Source organism: Bos mutus, chromosome 5, assembly GCF_027580195.1.
Source record: "Bos mutus isolate GX-2022 chromosome 5, NWIPB_WYAK_1.1, whole genome shotgun sequence".
Taxonomy (NCBI): domain Eukaryota; kingdom Metazoa; phylum Chordata; class Mammalia; order Artiodactyla; family Bovidae; genus Bos; species Bos mutus.
In genome coordinates this window covers 28727268-28749155 of record NC_091621.1, presented here as the reverse complement: position 1 = coordinate 28749155, position 21888 = coordinate 28727268, and the positions used below count along the sequence as shown (strand labels likewise).

The 21888-nt window shown below is 39.2% G+C and overlaps 1 protein-coding gene across 1 annotated transcript in view; it reads right to left on the bottom strand.

Annotated features, from left to right (window-relative positions):
• MYRFL (myelin regulatory factor like) overlaps positions 1 to 21667 on the bottom strand; it is a 133910-nt gene extending 112243 nt beyond the window's left edge. The window contains 2 exon segments of the mRNA XM_070369962.1: positions 12604 to 12798; positions 21455 to 21667. Coding sequence (XP_070226063.1) covers positions 12604 to 12649 — 46 coding nt within the window. The 5' untranslated portion in view covers positions 12650 to 12798; positions 21455 to 21667.
• Positions 21668 to 21888: the final 221 nt, after the last annotated feature.

Here is a 21888-nt window from a genome sequence, read left to right as displayed (position 1 = left end):
TTGCAGTGTTTTCTACTATAATATAACATATATGTTCCTGAATAAACTTGGTTTCTGCAAAATCATGTGAAATAATGAATGAGTATGGGATAAACCACTCAAAAGCTAATAAAAACAAGAACATTCCTAGTAAAAATTTAAAGGACACATCAAGTTATAATTCATACAGTTAAGTACTTCAGAAAACACAGGGATTCACCCTTTATAAAAAGGTTGTTAGAAGGAAGAGTTGTGGCCACTGAATGTTGAGGGAAGAGAAGAGGGAGGAGGCAAATGAAATTAGGATAGCTGGTTTCCATCACCTGCATTAATGCCTACCCTTCCTGGGCTCAAGGACTCTCCTTTGTCTGAACACATTAAGCTTCTGTTAGGAGGAAAAAAGGTAGAGTGTCTGCTGTTTACACCTTAGAAATATAGTTCTTTCAGCATTAACAGTGTTACAATGCCACGTGACTGTGTCCTGAATTGCTTTTTTCACAAACTCAGCATTGTTCAGTGTAAATAATAAATGATGGCTGATTGGCTCAGTACCTTTGGAGATCTGTCCTTGTGGCACAGCCTCTGGTAGAATCATCTAACAATTCACAGGATTCAAGGCAGGAGAGGGAACTGGTCTGTTTACTCAGTTTTCATGACAGTATTTCAGTGTCTTCACTAGCTGATTATCAAGCTCATACTTCTTCTCCTTTAAAATTAATTATTTGAAATATAAATTAAGCAAGATCCTCTGGCCTTTCTGGCAGCCTGGGGATCCGTTTTTCCAGAAGCCTTCCAGCCATTCAGCATGAGTATTAAACTTTTATGCTGTGTCCATTTTCTCTTCAACAGCACATACTAATGTTAATACATACAGGAAAAATAAAACAAAAGAAGAGAAATAAAACACAATCAGCATGTTAACCATATTAATTTAACTGTGGAAGACAAATTTGGGAAACAGAAACCAATCACATTTCTTTTAAGTAGTATAGGAATACAACAAGGACTCTCTTTTATGTCCAAGATTTGAAGAATTATTGCTGTGGTTTATTCCATGCGTGCATGTGTTGGTCATGTCCAATTCTTTGCAACCCCGTGGCCTGTAGCCTGCCAGGCTCCTATGTCCATGGAATTTTCCAGGCAAGAGTACTGCAATGGGTTGCCATTTCCTCCTCCAGGGGATCTTCCTGGCCCAGGGATAGAACTTGTGTCTCTTGCATCTCCTGAATTGGCAGGTGGATTCTTAACCAACTGTGCCACCTGGAATTCCTGGTTTTTTCTAATAGAAAGTCTAATTCTACCGAGGGTCAAAATAGAGGAGGAAGGGAAAGCAGAAGGAAGAAGAAGAAGGAGAAAGATGAGGAGGAAGACACCCCAAAGGAAGCAGAGCTAACCCACAGTCAACAGGAGGGTTGACTCATCTACAAATCAATGCCCCCTGGGCCTACACTGCACAGATTCAGGAAAATGTGACCAGGAAGCTGCTTGTCCCGTGGCTTTCAGTGTTCCTGCCTGTGTCAGCGAAGCCTTCCTTCCTGCCAACCCAGACAAAGGGGACAGCCCAGCAGAGCACTGGCTGAGGGCCGAGTCTTTAGCCAGGTGTAGGACAGACTCACGTCCTCTTCAATGCAAGAAATAAAAGAGAGAAATCCAGAAGACTTAGGATCTTGAAGAGAGATCAGGCTCAGATTTGTTGACTTATGGATTTGGCAAATATGGTCAAATGCCCACTACTGTGCCAGTCCCCAGCTGCTGAGGCTCTAGGAATGAAGGAGACATAGTTCCTTACTACCAGGAGTCCACAGGAGATAGACACAGAAAAAGGTAACCCAGGCTTTGACGGGTGAAATGCAAAGTGCCCTGGAATACACGGGAGCCTGACAGGTGGATATTGAAGCAGGGACCCCGAGTGTGAACTAACTGCCGTTAGCCAGGTGAATGAGAAGGGGGAGGGTGTTCCAGAAGGAGGGAGCCCCATGTAACCTGGAGGTAAGAAAAGCAGGAGCTTTGGAAAATCACAAGCCAGTCAGACTTGGGTTTAACTCCAGTTCTTGAACCTCTTTGGGTCTGTTTCCTTGTCTAAAAAAGAAGATGGGTTTTATCACCTTAGAGTGTCACTTGCAAACTAAAAGTGATAACATATATAATCCCACTACGAACAGACTGTAGTCAGGCTCCCCTGAACTTTTTTCAGTGAGGTCTATTTCCATGTTTCTCTCTTCATTTTGCAGTTTTAGCAAGAATCCTGATAAATCAGTTTAACCAGAATCCCTTGTCCTTCAGATCTGATCACCCTCGATGTCAACCCAGCCCCTCATCCTCCCCCATCCCCTAGGTCACCATCTGACCGCCCAGCCTACTTTCAGGAAGAATCTCCTTAGGTCAGTTTATGAACAATCTTCCCCCCTTACCCTGCTCCCTGACTATAAATTCCCACTTGTGGTATTGGGAGTTGAGCTCAGTCTCCTTCCCTCACTGCAAAATTCCACCCCAGTGGTTATTACTTGCTATAACAGCCCTTCTCTTGAATAAAGTCCTCCTTTATTATGCTTTGTGCTTCCCAGCTGGCTCACTGGTAAAGAATCTGTCTGCCAGTGCAGGAGACAAGGGTTTGATCCCTGGTTTGGGAAAATCCCCTGGAGAAAGAAATAGCAACCCACTCCAGTATTCTTACCTGGGAAATCCATGGACAGAGGAGCCCAGCAGTCTACAGTCTATGAGAGTGCGAAAGAGTCAGACATGACTTAGAGACTAAACAGCAACAAAACCATGCTTTAACAAGAGGCATTGAATTTTTTTTCTTTAATACTACTAGTGTTTGACACATAATGAATATTCTTTCCCTTCCTATCCCTTCTCTGTTCCTCATCTCCACCCCCAAACACAGGATTTTTGTAACTGGACAGATCTGTTTCAAAGCAACAAGATTCTCTAATCCACCAGGGAAGGAAAAAGAGGATCTTTGTGTCCACATTTTGCCTCTATAGAGTCTCATACACAGAATGCATATGGAGCAAGAGGAGTAACATTCTCAATAATGCTTTTTCACTCTTTTAATATGCATAATGAGACAAATAACCATGCAGATTTAAAAAGCTATTTCCATACATGCTTTTATAAGCTTTTAAAAATATGAATTTTACTAGGGTATTTTACAGGATATTATATTTTTTTAATTCACTTTGGATTTCTAACCTTTACTTACTAATTCAGTTCAGTTCAGCTCACTCAGTCATGTCCAGCTCTTTGAGACCCATGAATCGCAGCACGCCAGGCCTCCCTGTCCATCACCAACTCCTGGAGTTCACTCAAACTCATGTCCATCGAGTCGGTGATGCCATCCAGCCATCTCATCCTCTGTTGTCCCCTGCTCCTCCTGCCCCCAATCCCTCCCAGCATCAGAGTCTTTTCCAATGAGTCAACTCTTCGCATGAGGTGGCCAAAGTATTGGAGTTTCAGCTTCAGCATCAGTCCTTCCAAAGAACACCCAGGACTGGTCTCCTTTAGAATGGACTGGTTGGATCTCCTTGCAGTCCAAGGGACTCTCAAGAGTCTTCTCCAACACCACAGTTCAAAAGCATCAATTCTTCAGTGCTCAGCTTTCTTCACAGTCCAACTCTCACATTCATACATGACCACTGGAAAAACCATAGCCTTGACTAGACGGACCTTTGTTGGCAAAGTAATATCTCTGCTTTTGAATACGCTATCTAGGTTGGTCATAACTTTCCTTCCAAGGAGTAAGCATCTTTCAATTTCATGGCTGCAATCACCATCTACAGTGATTTTGGAGCCCAGAAAAATAAAGTCTGCCACTGTTTCCACTTTTTCCCCAACTATTTCCCATGAAGTGATGGGACCAGATGCCATGATCTTAGTTTTCTGAATGTTGAGATTTAGGCCAACTTTTTCACTCTCCTCTTTCACTTTCATCAAGATTATCTACATGTACAAACAATAGAAGTAACTAAAACTTTGAAACCTTTCAAAGAAGTACAGAATACAATTTTGTTATGGGACGCTCAAAGCCAGCTTCCCAAACCCTGCCAATCCATGGCTGAATAACCTATTTGAGGTCAGTGGTTACCAAAGTCAGCAGAAAACATTTTTCATACGTATTTTAAAGTGCCCCAGCCTTTTCCAAAAGACAACTGATAGATCAAAGAACCAGTTTTCTTACAGGGAGAACATCACAGAACAGAAGTAAAATGAAACAAGTTCTCTCCTTAAAGTGAATTTGCAGTGCCCCAACTTCAGAACTTCTTACAGATTTATTATGAAGTTAGCATAAATGCTTTAGACTATTCAAGAACAGACAATAATAACAATTTATTCCTTTTAGCTTTGATTCTATCCCCAATCAAGGAAAGCCCACAAAACACAAATACGGTATTAAGTTTCATTATTCTGTTCTTTTTTTTTTTCTAAAAAATGTCGATTTCAAGATCAACATGGAAAAGCTGAACCTTTTGCAATAAAAGGAACTACTCAGTACTTTGTCCTTTGTTGCTTGGCAACTAAAGGCTATAAATGGATTTTATGATTATAAAGGCTCTAGAATTAATGTGAACATGTAAAAGTTGTAATAACTCCATGGGGACAGAAGTATTCCTTTGAAAAAAATGTATGTAGCTTTTACTCGTTCTCATTTCAAAATAAATAGAACAATTTTGTTCCTTCACACTTGTAAATGCTATAATTAAAAATCAATAACTATCATTTACCTCATCATTTCAATATTTTATCATTAATGCTCACAACCCCAAGAGGTAGGTGTTATTATCCCCATTTTACAGACGGAGAAAACTGAAACTTTAAAATGTTAATTTAGGGGACTTCCCTGCTGATCCAATGGCTAAGACTCTGAGTTCCCAATGCAGGGGGCCTGGGTTCAATTCCTGGTCAGAAAACTAGTTCCCACATGCCACAACCAAGCGTTCACATACCACAGCTAAAGACCTCACATGCCTCAGTAAAGATTGAACGCCTCAGCTAAGAACTGACTCAGCAAATTTTTTTTTAAGTTGAGATGACTTTAAAAAAATGAAAAATAAAGAGTATAAATAGTATGATCCTAATAAACACACCACAAGATCAACACCAAAATGTGAAGACCTGTTATCACTAAATGGTGTGATTAACAGTGATAACTATTTCTTATTTTAGGTTATCTGTTTTTCCCACAACTGTCCATGTATTCAATGTTTAGCTCCCAAGAAATTGTGGAGTCTTCCAGAAGGTGACTTCTAACTCCCAAGTTGAGAATTTGACATCAATAACACCAAAGAAAGTGGTGGAGTCTCTGCTCAGAAGCATTTGTCTGAGTAATTTTGTTCCAGGATTCCCTAGAGTTGCTAATAACGCTGGCAGGTCTCAAATGTAGGATGTGTGCGGTGACAGAAGTTAGCTCTGACCTAGTTACAGCACATTTTAAATTCTAATAAAATCGCCTTCACCTTGGGGATCCCAGAATGAAAGAATAAAGGATTTTTTTTTCTTAATGGCAGCAAGCCCATACCTCTTTGTTCTGGATGCTTCATGATAAGGTAACATAGTTTCTAACCACCTTCCAGCATCAGATAGAAGTGTTCAGATAATTATAAGCTGCTTGCATTATCTGGGTGGTTCTTCTTGTCCTTGATGTGTTCTTGTTCCCAGTCTCCTGAAAAGTCTATACTGTTTCCGAACAGAAACAGAGGCGATCTCATCAATAAACAAGGAGCTCCTATCTCTGTGGGATAATTTCAGAAATACTAGGATGCAACATGATGCCTAAAATTCCACCATTAGAGATCAACCAAACCTACCCTTAGACAAGGTAATCTTTTTGATTCATTTGATCAAAACAAATGTGTTCTATGAAAGTACATTGGAAACAAAACGCTTTAGAGATGTCGGGTGGCATCAGATCTTTCACCACTTGTACCTTCTGTGCAAGCTCAGGTTTTATTGGGACAGAAGGAAGAGGGAATAAGGATGCTAGTTTGTGAGAGGTGAGAAAGTGGTGGTCCTAAAGTGAATGAAAGACAGAGATTGAGAGACTGGTCAAAGACACCCTTTACCCACAAGACTCTTCGTCAGGGCCAGCCCTCTACACTGCATTCAGTTGCTCAGAGCTTCTGATTCCAACCACAGGAATTCAGAAACATCAACCAATCAGAGTTGGTTTCACTTTTGGAGAAGTAATATACAGGAATCATTTGAGACATTTATGACTTTACCTTTGGTAATAATGGAATCTGAGGCTTTCCACCAACCGGCAGCATTTTGTATAATCTGCCTCTGTTTTATTCACTGAACCTTTATGCTGTGTGTGTGTTAGTCACTCAGTTGGGCCTGACTCTTTGAGACCCCATGGACAGTCACCCACCAGGCTCCTTTGTCGATGGGATTTTCTAGGCAAGAATACTGCAGTGGGTTGCCATTCCCTTCTCCAGGGGATCTTCCCAATTCAGGGATCAAACCTGCATCTCCTGCATTGCAAGCAGATTCTTTACCATATGCTAGTTTTTCTTCTTCTCATATCTGAACTTACTAGATGCTCTGAACCTAGAGTTTAAACTCCTGAGTAGAATAATCTTCATCCATTTATTCTATAAGTATTTCTATCTACTGTATGCTGACACCATATAGGCACTTTTCCAAGCTACATTTCTCTTGTCTCAACAATTCTCCCAATGCCTTGGAGACTTGACGACTTTGATGCCTTTCTAGACGCCTTTCTAGATGTTCTATCTGGGGTCAGTCCCTTGAGTCACTGCTTTTCTGCTCCAGAGTTTTCAGCATTTTCTTCACTTCCAAGAAAACTTAGCACCTCCATAATATTCCTGTACAACTCATGGGTAGTAGATGTTTTTGCCTAAATCCCTACCACCCTACTTTAATAATAGGTAATTAGAAATTTAAATCTTAAGCAGAGAGAGGAGGGCAGGAAATATATTGACGCTTGTTTGACAGCAGCTTCCTGCAGGGTCTGTTCTTCCTCTTAGATCTCAGGAGCTGTTCAGTGCTTCCTGCACGTGCACAGCTTCTGGTTCTAGGAGATACCTTTCAACCCTCAAACTTCAATAGGTGAGTAGGAGTTTCTTCAGCTAGTTTCCATCTTCTGCTTTTCCATGTGATTCACTCTTAGGAGACTCGGCCCTCCATGTCTGCGAGTCACACATTTGCAGATTTCAACCAACCAAGGATGGAAAATATTTGGGAAAAAAGATCCCAGAAAGTTCCACAAAGCAAAACTTGATTTTGCCACATTCTAGCAACTACTCACATAGTATTTACCTCGTACCGGGTATTATAAATAATCTATAGATTATTTAAAGTATGATGTATGTAAGTTAATATGCAAATACTATTGCCATTTTATATAAGAGACGAGCATTTGTGGATTTTGGTATCAGAGGGACTGGATACTGAAGGACAACTGTATGTAGTTTTCCCATTTCTGCTCAGTCAGGGCAGGAATCTCCTCTTTATTTCATGATAAGCCAACAAGCATTTGAGAACCTACTTCCAGACCCTATGAAGAGGATGAGCTAAATAGCTTCTCACCAACTTAGAAAATTTCTTCTTAAAGATTAAATTAATGAACTATAAAATATTCTCAAATTAGCTTTTATAAGCTAAAAGCTAGTTTAGAATAATTTTCTTTTTCTTCATTTCCATGAAAAGTAATTCTCAAATTAGCTTTTATAAACTAAAAGCTAGTTTAAAATGATTCCCATGGGAAATAAAAGATGAATCTTGATATCATAGTAGTCCAAAAGAAATACCCATAGGGAAACAAATTTAGAATGTAAGGTCACAGCTATCAAAATGAGTGAAATAAACTGAGGGATGGGATATAACATACTTTATGTCATATTCATTTTTTACCCAGGAGGTTGTAAGAATTAAATGAGATAATGGTGTAAAGTGAATGGAATAGTACTTCAGTTCAGTTCAGTTCAGTTCAGTCGCTCAGTTGTGTCTGACTCTGTGTGACCCCATGAATCGCAGCACGCCAGGCCTCCCTGTCCATCACCAACTCCCAGAGTTCACCCAAACTCATGTCCATCAAGTCGGTGATGCCATCCAGCCATCTCATCCTCTGTCATCCCCTTCTCCTCCTGCCCCCAATCCCTCCCAGCATCAGGGTCTTTTCCAGTGAGTCAACTCTTCACACGAGGTGGCCAAAATATTAGAGTTGAAATCTCAGGACTGATTTCCTTTAGGATGGACTGATTGGATTTCCTTGCAGTCCAAAGGACTCTCAAGAGTCTTCTCCAACACCACAGCTCAAAAGCATCAATTCTTCGGCGCTCAGCTTTCTTCACAGTCCAACTCTAACATCCATACATGACTACTGGAAAAACCATAGCCTTGACTAGATGGACCTTTGTTGGCAAAGTAATGTCTCTGCTTTTGAATATGCTGTCTAGGTTGGTCATAAATTTCCTTCCAAGGAGTAAGAGTTTTTTAATTCTATGGCTGCAGTCACCATCTGCAGTGATTTTGGAGCCCAGAAAAATAAAGTCTGCCACTGTTTCCACTGTTTCCCCATCTATTTCCCGTGAAGTGATGGGACCAGATGCCATGATCTTAGTTTTCTGAATGTTGAGCTTTAAGCCAACTTTTTCACTCTCCTCTTTCACTTTCATCAAGAGGCTTTTTAGTTCCTCTTCACTTTCTGCCATAAGGGTTAAGATGCCTAGTAAATGTTCAGTAAACATTATTAATCTGGTTTGAATTTAAGATAAAACAAAATCTAAGTTAACTAACTTAAAACTTGGCAAGTGTTAAAGGATATATATTTTTAAAGATAAAATCATGACTTATACAAATAAAAGATGAACACATGTCAAAGATTTTTATTTACTTAATTAAGGAAATTAAGATGTTAGAACTGTTTCAAGGAATATTCAAACAGCAGATCTAGATCTAGGTATCTAGAAAGATGAACAAAGATAGATAGATGGATAGATAGATCGATCTATATAGGTATATAGATAGATAAGCAAATAGATAATCTAAGTCTAGCTGTGCTATGGAATGAATTTAATAATAATTGGAAACTTGGGTTTTACTGAAGCTGTTGTTGTTTAGTCGCTCAGTCGTGTCTGACTACTTTTACAACCCCGTGGACTGCAGCCCGCCAGGCTCCTCTATCCATGGGATTTCCCAGGCAAGAGTATTGGAGCAAGTTGCCATTTCCTACTCCACTGAAACTCTACTGAAACTATTGATCCCCAAAAGGAGATATTGATTTACATATCTATAGACAAAATTCATTGCATTGATATCAATCATCTACAATTTACAGAGTTTCAGAATAGCTCTAAAACAGTAAAAGGTGAAAATCCCATAGAATCTGATAGCCCAGAGGACATGATGCAGGCATAGTTTTCTGTGGAAGATACCCAGTAATCTTTTTTTCATCCATGTCAATGTCTTTTACAATTTTTCTTTATGCAAAAAAGAGACTCTAACAGAAGAGTTTTGCAGAATTAAATCCAATGCCCTTTATTTAAGATAACCTATGACATAGTACATTCCAAGTTTGAAGCACTGAGATAATAAAGAAGAAACTAAAAATCTCAATAGTCCTACTGCTAAGAGATAACTACTCTAATGCTTGTAGTGTAATCATCCAGTTGTTACCATGTACATGTGCGTGTGTGTGTATATAGTATATGTGCATGCATATGTGTATATACAGTAACTCTTTTCAGGTCAATTTAAATAAACTCTGTCCTAGAAATATATATATATATATATATATATATAATATATATATATATAATATACCAATTTTTAACCCATGTTTCTTCTTTACATCATTAACATTTTCCTTATCATCATCATTTTTACTAACTACAAAATATTCCATTATATAAAAGAACTATAATATATTTAACTAATTCACCACTAATTTAAGTTGTAATCAATTTTTAGTTGTTATACATAAAATAATGTGCCTCTCCTCTGACAACTTTTCTCTTGCAGTGATATCAGCTTTATTAAAAAAACAAATATTTCACATAATATCTGAGCTTCCAATGGATGTTGGGATCCCTGGAGAACGTGATCCACCTCTTCTGCTTTAATTGATGAGACTACTTATTGCATCATTGGCAGGCAATAAAATGAGGCTTGCCAGTTGCCTAGAATCACTCTTTGTTCTTGTCATTTTCCTGAGACACACAGTAAAGATTTAGCATAATCAGCATGAACTCTGACGTTCAAGGTCATTTAATTCACAATGATATTGTCAGTCCAGATACTCTTTAATACAAAAGTGTTCATAAGGAAAAATATATTATTTAGGATTCAGTTTATTAGAATGAAGAGTTTGAGGAAACGAAAAATTAGCTTTCAGGTGGGTAACAAATTAAGAAAACTTTTCTTGTTTTTCAGACCTTGGTTTTTTATATGAGACTGCACATGGATGGAGAAGCCTGGTGGGCTGCAGTCCATGGGGTCGCTAAGAGTCAAGACACGACTGAGCAACTTCACTTTCACTTTTCACTTTCATGCACTGGAGAAGGAAATGGCAACCCACTCCAGTGTTCTTGCCTGGAGAATCCCAAAGACAGGGGAGCCTGGTGGGCTGCCGTCTCTGGGGTCACACAGAGTGGGACACGACTGAAACAACTTAGCAGCAGCAGCAGCAGCACTTAATTGGAAGGTGATATATAAACAGGAGAATAACATATAACTGGCCCTCCTCATGAGAAGAGCATATCCAATTTTGCTGTCCTCATTCTAAGGAATATTTGAGAAAGGAAATCATAATCCAAGGGAAATTCTTCAAAGCCCTACAGGCTTTCAAAGAGGTGATTGTTGGACTTGGCACACAGTCAGTGATAGATATTTGCTGAATAGGTAATAAAAAATTGACAACCAGCCTTGTGATTTTCAAGGGGAGGGGAATCACTTAAATTACTACTTCTATTTTTTTATTTCAAAGTTTACCATCTTTTCAATCTATTCATTCAAATATAATGTAAGAAAACACTGACCATTTTATTCTCTTTCCATGGAGAAATTACTCCTCCCCAGTTAAAAAGTCTCCAAAAGCAGCCCAAGTTTAGTTTGGGCTAAGAAAGATACAATAATAATAATAAGATTTTTGTAACCAGCTAGAGAGAGGATTTGTGGAAACTATATCCCCAAAGACTTCAGAAAATAGCATGAACAAGGACAACATAGTGACCCTATAGGTATGACAGCACTACCAAAAAAACAGGTAGACCAGATGAACTTTTCAGGTCTTCTCCAGCTCTGGAATAAAATTAGGTAGGTTTTGTGCTTTTATAAAATGAATGGTTTCTCTAAAATAAAGCAGATATAACTGTAGCTCGGAGCTTTCTACTCTATTCAAATGAAAGTTGCATAGGATATAAAATCAGGTGACAACAATTGAGCCACACTATTGTACCTACTGTGTGACCCAAGTGGACACATTGGCTTGGACACTGCCGGAGATAGAATATAACGAGATAGATTATAGATCTAAAATAACACAATACTTCTCTAGGTCCTATATTTTCTTGCCCAATCTGGCAAAATTCAAGCCATTGGACCTACTGAACTGTGCCTTCTGATAGTGACCTAGAATCTCACTGTTTCTTTGGTAGAAACACTCTTTAGTGTTTGACACAATATGGTCATTCAACCTTTAAACGTCTAGTATTTGTCAGGCACTTTACTAATCACAAGAAATGACAAAAGCACTTTCTCAATATGCTGCTAACTGCCCTTGGGATTCTGTGAGCGAGCAGGTCTGCCCTCAGTTATTCTCATACTCTCTCCTGGGAAATACCTGGAAAGGTGCAAACGCTCTGGCCACATTTCCTGTTCCATGGAAGTCTGAGCATGACTAACTGAAAAGGAACTCTAGCTGCACTAGTGTGCAGCCTGCCAGTGGCTCCCTAAAAGATGCCACAAGAAGGCAAGGCCTTGCTGACATTTTCAGTGGACCCATCATGAGAATATCAACCCAACTAAATATGAGAAGTGCTACCGCCATTTCAGGTTTTTAGAAAACAGAAAATCTGTGAAACCATGTCGTATAGTAAGCCTCCCCTTGGGGAGAAAGATACTTACCCTCAAAAACAAGCCATCATTCAATAGTTACATATTTTTTAAGTGTTGTGAAAAACACAGATGGGAATGGGGAAAGAGGTGCTTCTTTGCTGTTAGGCTGTTTTGTATTTAATTATACCAAGGGAAAAATTGTCTTAGTAAACTTTTACATTTTTGGTTGTACTATATTCAATAATTTTAGAAGAAAAGTAGTATCTTATTTAGAAGTAAGTAGTAAGTATCTTTCTAGCTTTATGAAACATAGGGATTGGAAAAAAATCTAGCATAGGACAGGGACACATTCTAGTAACATAGGAATGCTGACATCTTGATTCTTTTAATAAACAAGCTATAAGATGGAAATCCTGAATTTTCAAAAATCACTATCTACACCACTGATTTTTTGCTACAAACACAACAAACAAACCTGAACTTCTGACTTTAGAACAGTTAGTACAATTACATTTCTTTGAAAGCCAAGATTAAGTGAATTCCAAAAAGGTGAAACAGTGATTGTAAGCAATGTCATCTCTCAGGTGTTGAAAACAGGCCTCTTACCTTCAAAGAACTGTTGCAGGGCCTCGTTTTCGCCTACCACATCCATGGTACTGTGGTCTTGGTTGTTACTTCCTCCTGGAACAACTACCAGATCTCAGGAATGAAGTCCTCTCCTCTTGGCTCGAAGCCTATGAATGCTCTTGAAAATTTTTCATTTTCTTTTTATTGGAGTGAAGCATCTCTTCAGCCATTGAACTGTGCCCAAAAAGATGGTCAAGTTTTCAAATGTGATTATAAAGCCAGAAGGATATGCAAGCACGCAGAAGGAAAATTCATGAAGAGGGAAGTGGTAGCAAGTCCATCTATCTTACTGTCGGGAACTGCTTCTACTCTGCCTTTTGTCTTTGTTTTAAAGACCTTTGTCCTCAGTGACACATGTAATTACATAAATGGGCAATAAATACATAGTCTTATCTCCTATGTGTCCTTTTACACCAATATATTTATATCTCTGCTTCTATCAACCAGAGCAATTTAGCTACAACTAAGCAAAGATACAGTTGATTTTTTCTTTTTACCTAGAGAAAGGGGACAAATCAATATAATCACTTTCATAGACATGAAGACTTGTGAAAAAGAAAAGTTAGGGTTTGTTAAATATTTCCATATCTACCCATAGTGCAAAATTAAACTCCTTAATACACACCTAGTCCATTTCCTCCAGTGTATTTCCTTAGAAAGTATAAGCCATAAAATATGAGAAGTCCCTCTAATGAGCAATAGAACTTTATTTCTGATTTTGTAATTCTTACAGCTAAGTACATGACTGACTGTTAGCTGGTTTTATTCCTAAATATAAAGTTATACCCAAATAACTGTTTTGTTTTCATTGCTTAGCTATTAACTTATTATTAGATAAAAAAAGAATATAGTTAGGAAATTAAACCAGGTCTTTCGGCTTCTTCCTTTTTCCCTAAGTTTATTTTGAAAGTTTTTATTTTTTTTAATTTTTTTTTCAAACTTTACAATATTGTATTAGTTTTGCCAAATATCAAAATGAATCCACCACAGGTATACCCACGTTCCCCATCGTGAACCCTCCTCCCACCTCCCTCCCCTACCCTCCCTCTGGGTCGTCCCAGTGCACCAGCCCCAAGCATCCAGTATCGTGCATCAAACCTGAACTGGCGACTCGTTTCATACATGATATTATACATGTTTCAGTGCTGTTCTCCCAAATCTCCCCACCCTCTCCCTCTCCCACAGAGTCCATAAGACTGATCTATACATCGGTGTCTCTTTTGCTGTCTTGTATACAGGGTTATTGTTACCATCTTTCTAAATTCCATATATATGCATTAGTATACTGTATTGGTGTTTTTCTTTCTGGCTTACTTCACTCTGTATAATAGGTTCCAGTTTCATCCATCTCATTAGAACTGATTCAAATGTATTCTTTTTAATGGCTGAGTAATACTCCATTGTGTATATGTACCATAGCTTTCTTATCCATTCATCTGCTGATGGGCATCTAGGTTGCTTCCATGTCCTGGCTATTATAAACAGTGCTGCGATGAACGTTGGGGTACACGTGAAAGTTTTTAACCTATAGAAAAACTGAAAGAATAGTACAGTGAAGTACCCTATATTCTTCAGCTAGATTTAGTAATTACTAATATTTTCCCTTATTGTTCACTTAAGAAAGACTTCTTAAGTGAACAATGCAAAGAAACAGAGGAAAACAATAGAATGGGAAAGACTAGAGATCGATTCAAGAAAATTAGAGATACCAAGGGAACATTTCATGCAAAGATGGGTAAAAGGACAGAAATAATACACCTAACAGAAGCAGAAGATATTAATAAGAAGTGATAAGAATACACAGAACTACAGAAAAAAAAACTCTTAATGACCTGGAAACCACAATGGTGTGATCACTCACCTAGAGCCAGACATCCTAAAGTGTGAAATCAAGTGAGCCTTAGGAAGCATTATTATGAACAAATCTAGTGGAGGTGATGGAATTCCAGCTGAGCTATTTCAAATCTAAAAGATGATTCTGTTAAAGTGTTGTACTCAATATGCCAAAAAATTTGAAAAACACACCAATGGCCACAGGACTGGAAAAGGTCAGTTTTCATTCTAATCCCAAAGAAGGGCAATGACAAAGAATGTTCAAACTACTGCACAATTTGCACTCATTTCACATGCTAGCAAGATAATGCTCAAAATCCTTCAAGCAGACTTCAACAGTATGTGAACCAAGAACTTCCAGATATACAAGCTGGATTTAGAAAAGGCAGAGGAACCAGAGATCAAACTGCCAACATCTGTTGGATCATAGAAAAAAAATCAAGGGAATTCAGAAAAGCATCTATTTCTGCTTTATTGACTATGCCAAAGCCTTTGACTGTGTGGATCACAACAAACTGGAAAATTCTTAAAGAGATGGGAATACCAGACCACCTTACCTGCCTCCTGAGAAATCTGTATGCAGGTCAAGAAGCAACAGTTAGAACCAGACATTGAAAAATGGACTGGTTCCAAATTGGAAAAGGAGTACCTTAAGGCTGTATATAGAAAACTAACCAATCTGATCACATGGACCACAGCCTTGTCTAACTCAATGAAACTAAGAGCCATGCCATGTAGGGCCACCCAAGATGAATAGGTCATGGTGGAGAGTTCTGACAAAATGTGGTCCACTGGAGAAGGGAAGGGCAAACCACTTCAGTATTCTTGCCTTAGAGAACCCCATGAACTGTATGAAAAGGCAAAATGATAGGATACTGAAAGAGGAACTCCCCAGGTCGGTAGGTGCCCAATATGCTACTGGAGATCAGTGGAGAAATAACTCCAGAAAGAATGAAGGGATGGAGCCAAAGCAAAAACAATACTCAGTTGTGGATGTGACTGGTGATAGAAGCAAGGGCTGATGCTGTAAAGAGCAATATTGCACAGGAACCTGGAATGTCAGGTCCATGAATCAAGGCAAATTGGAAGTGGTCAAACAGGAGATGGCAAGAGTGAACGTCAACATTCTAGGAATCAGCAAACTAAAATGGACTGGAATGGGTGAAGTTAACTCAGATGACCATTATATCTACTACTGTGGGCAAGAATCCCTTAGAAGAAATGGACTAGCCATCATAGTCAACCAAAGAGTCCGAAATGCAGTACTTGGATGCAATCTCAAAAATGACAGAATGATCTCTGTTCATTTTCAAAGCAAACCATTCAGTATCATGGTAATCCAAGTTTATGCCTCGACCAGTAATTCTGAAGAAGCTGAAGCTGAAAATTTTTATGAAGACCTGCAAGACCTTCTAGAACTAACACCCCAAAAAGATGTCCTTTTCATTATAGGGGACTGGAATGCAAAAGTAAGAAGTCAAGAAACACCTGGAGTAACAGGCAAATTTGGCCTTGGAGTACAGAATGAAGCAGGGCAAAGGCACATAGAGTTTTGCCAAGAGAACCCACTGGTCATAGCAAACACCCTCTTCCAGCAACACAAGAGAAGACTCTACACATGGACATCACCAGATGGTAAATAGCAAAATCAGATTGATTACATTCTTTGCAGCCAACGATGGAGAAGCGCTATACAGTCAGCAAAAATAACACTGTGAGCTGACTATGGCTTGGATCATGAACTCCTTATTGCCAAATTCAGACATAAATTGAAGAAAGTAGGGAAAACCACTAGACCATTCAGGTATGACCTAAATCAAATCCCTTATGATTATACAGTGGAAATGAGAAATAGATTTAAGAGACTAGACCTGATAGACAGAGTGCCTGATGAACTATGGATGGAGATTCATGACATTGCACAGGAGACAGGGATCAAGACCATCCCCCAAAAATGCAAAAAAGCAAAATGGCTGTCTGAGGAGGCCTTACAAATAGCTGCGAAAAGAAGAGAAGTGAAAACCAAAGGAGAAAAGGAAAGATATACCCATTTGAATGCAAAGTTCCAGAGAATAACAAGGAGAAATAAGAAAGCCATCCTCAGTGATCAGTGCAAAGAAATAGAGGAAAACAACAGAATGGGAAAGATTAGAGATCTCTTCAAGAAAATTAGAGATACAAAGGGAACATTTCATGCAAAGATGGGCACAATAAAGGACAGAAATAGTATGAATTTAACAGAAGCAGAAGATATTAAGAAGAGGTAGCAAGAATACACAGAAGAACTATACAAAAAAGATCTTCATGACCCAGATAATCACGATGGTATGATCACTAACTTAGAGCCAGACATCCTGGAATGTGAAGTCAAGCGGGCCTTTGGAAACATCACTACAAACAAAACTAGTGGAGGTGATGGAATTCCAGTTGAGCTATTTCAAATCCTGAAAGATGATGCTGTGAAAGTGTTGCACTCAATATGCCAGCAAATTTGGAAAACTCAGCAGTGGCCACAGGACTGGAAAAGGTCAGTTTTCATTCCAATCCCCAAGAAAGGCAATGCCAAAGAATGCTCAAACTACCGCACAGTTGCACTCTTCTCACACACTAGTAAAGTAATGCTCAAAATTCTTCAAGCCAGGCTTCAGCAATACATGAACCGTGAATTTCCAGATGTTCAAGCTGGTTTTAGAAAAGGCAGAGGAACCAGAGATCAAATTGCCAATATCCACTGGATTATCAAAAAAGCAAGAGAGTTCCAGAAAACCATCTATTTCTGCTTTATTGACTATGCCAAAGCCTCTGACTGTGTGGATCACCACAAACCGTGGAAAATTCTGAAAGAGATAGGAAAACCCTGAAAGAGATAGGAAAACCAGACCACCTGACCTGCCTATTGAGAAATTTATTGCAGGTCAGGAAGCAACAGTTAGAACTGGACTTTGGACCATAGACTGCTTCCAAACAGGGAAAGGAATACGTCAAGGCTGTATATTGTCACCCTGCTTATTTAATTTATATGCAGAGTACAGCATGCAAAATGCTAGGCTGGATGAAGCACAAGCTGGAATCAAGATTGCCAGGAGAAATATCAATAACCACAGATATGCAGATGACACCACACTTATGGCAGAAAGCGAAGAACTAAAGAGCCTCTTGATGAAAGTGAAAGAGGAGAATGAAAAAGTTGGCTTAAAGTTCAACATTCAGAAAACTAAGATCATGGCATTGTATCCCATAACTTCATGGCAAATAGACTGGGAAATAGTGGAAACAGTGACAGACTGTATTTTGGGGGGCTCCAAAATCACTGCAGATGGAGACTGCAGTTATGAAGTTAAAAGACGTTTACTCCTTGGAAGAAAAGTTATGACCAACCTAGACAGCAAAATAAAAGCACAGACATTACTTTGCCAACAAAGGTCCATCCAGTCAAAGCTATGGTTTTTCCAGTAGTCATGTATGGATGTGAGAGTTGGACTATAAAGAAAGCTGAGTGCCGAAGAATTGACACTCTTGAACTGTAGTGTTGGAGAAGACTCTTGAGAGTCCCTTAGCCTGCAAGGAGATGCAACCAGTTCATCCTAAAGGAAATCAATCTCAAATATTCACAGGAATGACTGATATTGAAGCTGAAACTCCAATATTTTGGCCACCTGATGCAAAGAACTGACTCATCAAAAAGACCCTGAAGTTGGGAAAGATTGAAGGCGGTAGGAGAAGGAGATGCCAGAGGATGAGATGGTTGGATGGCATCACCAACTCAATGGACATGTGTTTGAGTAAATGCCAGGAGTTGATGATGGACAGGGAGGCCTCACATGCTGCAATCCGTGGGGTCGCAAAGAGTCAGACATGACTAAGCAACTGAACTGAACTGAACTGAAGGCTGTATATTGTCATCCTGGTTATTTAACTTATATGCAGGATACATCATGTGAAATGCCAGGCTGGATGAAGTATAAGCTGGAATCAAGACTGCAGGGAGAAATATCAATAACCTCAGTTATGCAGATGACATCTCCCTTATGGCAAAAAGCAAAGAGGAACTAAAGAGCCTCTTGATGAAGGTGAAAGAGGAGACTGAAAAAGCTGGCTTAAAACTGAACATTCAAAAAACAAAGATCATGGCATCCAGTCCCATCACTTCATGGCAAATAGATGGGAAAACAATGGAAACAGTGACAGACTTTATTTTCTTGGGCTCCAAAATCACTGCAGATTGTGATTGCAGCCATGAAATTAAAAGGTGTTTGCTCCTTGGAAGAAAAGCTATGACAAACTTAGACACATATTAAAAAAGAGACATCACTTTGCCAACAAAGGTTTGTCTAGTGAAAGCTATGATTTTTCCAGTAGTCATGATCAATGTGAGAGTTGGACCACAAAGAAAGCTGAGCACCAAAGAATTTATGCTTTTGAACTGTGGTGTTGGAGAAGACTCTTGAGAGTCCTTTGAATAGCATGGAGTTCAAACCAGTCAATCCGAAAGGAAATCTGTCCTGAAGACACATTGGAAGGAGTGATGCTAAAGCTGAAGCTCCAATACTTCGGCCACCTAATGCAAAGAGCCAACTCATTGGAAAAGACCCTGATGCTGGGAAAGATTGAAGGCAGGAGGAGAAGGGGATGACAGAGGATGAACTGATTGGATGTTATCACCGTTTCAATGGACATGAGTTTGAGCAAACTCAAGGAAATAGTGAAGGACAGGGAAGCTGGTGTGCTGCAGTCCATGGGGTCGCAAAGAGTCAGACATGACTGAGCAGCCAAACAACAACATTTTTCCCACTTTTGTTTTCTCTCTCTCTCTTGCTCTCTCTCTCTCTCTTTCTCTCTCTCTCTCTCTATATATATATATCTTGCTATATATCTCTCTTGTGTGTATATATATATATACACACACACACATACATATATATACATATACACACATATCCTTTTTCTGGCTGAGCCATTTGAAAATAAGTTGCTGACATCATTATTTCATTCAGAAATAACTCTGTATATGTCTCCTAACAAATAAGGATATTTTCCCACATAAATCATGATATTATTGTTACTATTATTATTGTACCCAAGAAATGCCATATTATTTTAATACTAATGCTTTGTATATAATTCCCATGATTGTGCCAAAACTATCTTTTATGATTTTTTGTCTTATTGAGAATCCAAGGAAGGTTATACATTACCTTTGGTTATGCATTTCTTAAAATATAGAACACTCTCTTTGTCATTTTTATTGGTTGGTTTTTATAAGACTGACACTTGTTTAACAGTCCTGGTGTATTGTCTGATAGAATGTCCCACATTTTGAATTTGTCATATTATTTCATTTTTGTAAGAATTGGTATGGGTGATGAGTATGATTCTTAATAAGTATTTTCAAACTTCACACATATAAACTGTTAAAAGAATTAATTTTATCCTGGAGAAAGAAAGTGAGGCCTAGAATCTTGTATCTTTAAGGATATCTTAAGGACATATCTTTAAGGACAAGTCATCAAGTTCTTCAAGAAATAGATTTTCTATTTGAAACAAATAGAAAACTTGTGCTAAACTCTCTGTTAGGGGCAAAAAATAAAAATATGTGTAAATTATGGTCCCTGCCTCCCTAGGCTCAAATGCAGGGCATGAGAAAAATACAAGGAACTGTAATTCAAGGCAGAGTCTGATAAGAGCAGGGGAAAACATCCCAAGAGAACAGAGGCAGGACAGATTAATTTCATCTGAAGGGACTTGTAAAAGTGTCATAAAGAGCTAGGATTTGAAGAGACTTAAACAATGGATATGTCTTTAAACACTTGAGCAGTGACTTGGAGGGGAGAAAGCCCATGAACTGAGGCTGGAGTCACAGTGGATGCGTGGTAGAGTGAGAAAAGAAAAAAAATGGAAAGTAGGCTGAAGAAGGGTTTGGGTAGATTTTGAATGTTTGGCTAAATCTGAATTTGATTCTATGCATATTCATTCTAAGTATATCTATTGATGTTTTATATTTGGATAGTGTGTGGTACATGATATAGTTAAATCTAATTTAGAAAGAAGCTGTGTTAGAGTGTGCTGATTGGGGCAGTAACTAAATTTATAGCAGCTGAGATGCTACTGCAGAATCCAGATAGGCAGTAACAAAGCCTCAAGATGCTAGAGAACCAAGAAGAGATGGCTGTTGATTGGATGTGGGGAGTAAGGGAGAAATCAGATGTGATTTCTCAAAAGGATTTCTTTACCTTTAGGTGCAGTAAGAATTAAAATGTCTAAAACGTGTGCGTGCATGCTAAGTTGCTAATCCCATGGACTATAGCCTGCCAGGCTCCTCGGTCCGTGGAATTCTCCAGGCAAGAGTACTGGAGTGGGTTGCCATTCCCTTCTCCAGAGGATCTTCCCAACCCAGGGAACAAGCCCTTGTTTCTTACATCTCCTGCATTGGCGGGCGGGTTCTTTACCACTGTGCTGTGTGCTGTAATTAGTTCACTCAGTCGTGTCTGACTCTTTGCAACTCCATGGACTGTAATAGGCCAGGCTCCTCTGTCCGTGGGGATTCTCCAGGCAAGTATACTGGAGGGGGTTGCATGCCCTCCTCCAGGGGATCTTCCCAACCCTAGGAATGAACCCAGGTCTCCCACATTGCAGGTGGATTCTTTACCATCTCAGCCACCAGGGAACCACCTAAAACATGTAGCCTATGGCTAAATCTAGACTCCAAAGCAAGCTCCCAGCCAGGTTTTCTGAACGCCATTGGAAATTAAGTCAGCACACTGCATCCTCTACCAAATGATGATTCAGGATTCTATGCAACAGTTCACCCAGAGACTTGACATAGTCAGCAAAGAGTAATGAGTGATAGGAAACAAATCAGGTTTCATTTAACAAGCTGAGAGACAAAGGTTAGACTTGGAGTCCCAAGCTCAATTATAGGACCAGGCAGATAAGTGAGTAAAATGGGTCAAAATAAGCAAAAACAACCATGCAAGCATATTGATAACCGACAACTGACCCTTAGCCGTGGTGTCCAGAAGACAGTTATGGGTGGTGGGGCAGAGAGCAAACCAGAGAAGACACACCCTCAGGGTGGAGCTGCCAGCAGGTGGAGTCACTCAACCTCCTTCACGTGCTGCCACTCAAGAATGTGCTCTTAGGGTTCTTGAAACAGTCAACTTGAAAAGAGGAGCTGGAAACGCAGTTGTAAATCACATTTGTAAATGTTGCAAATAATCTGTTTAGAAACAAAACAATAAACCAAAACACTGTCAAAGACAAACAGCACATGTGTGAAAGCACAATGCAGCCTCAGGTGGCAACGTCTGGGTTGGAGGCTAAATTATAATCAACAGGGTTTGAGGAAAGCCTCAAAAGAATTAAGAAGAAAGATGCTGGAAGGGCTAGAAAATATATCTGTATTGATTAATGAGCAGACAGCTGACCACAATA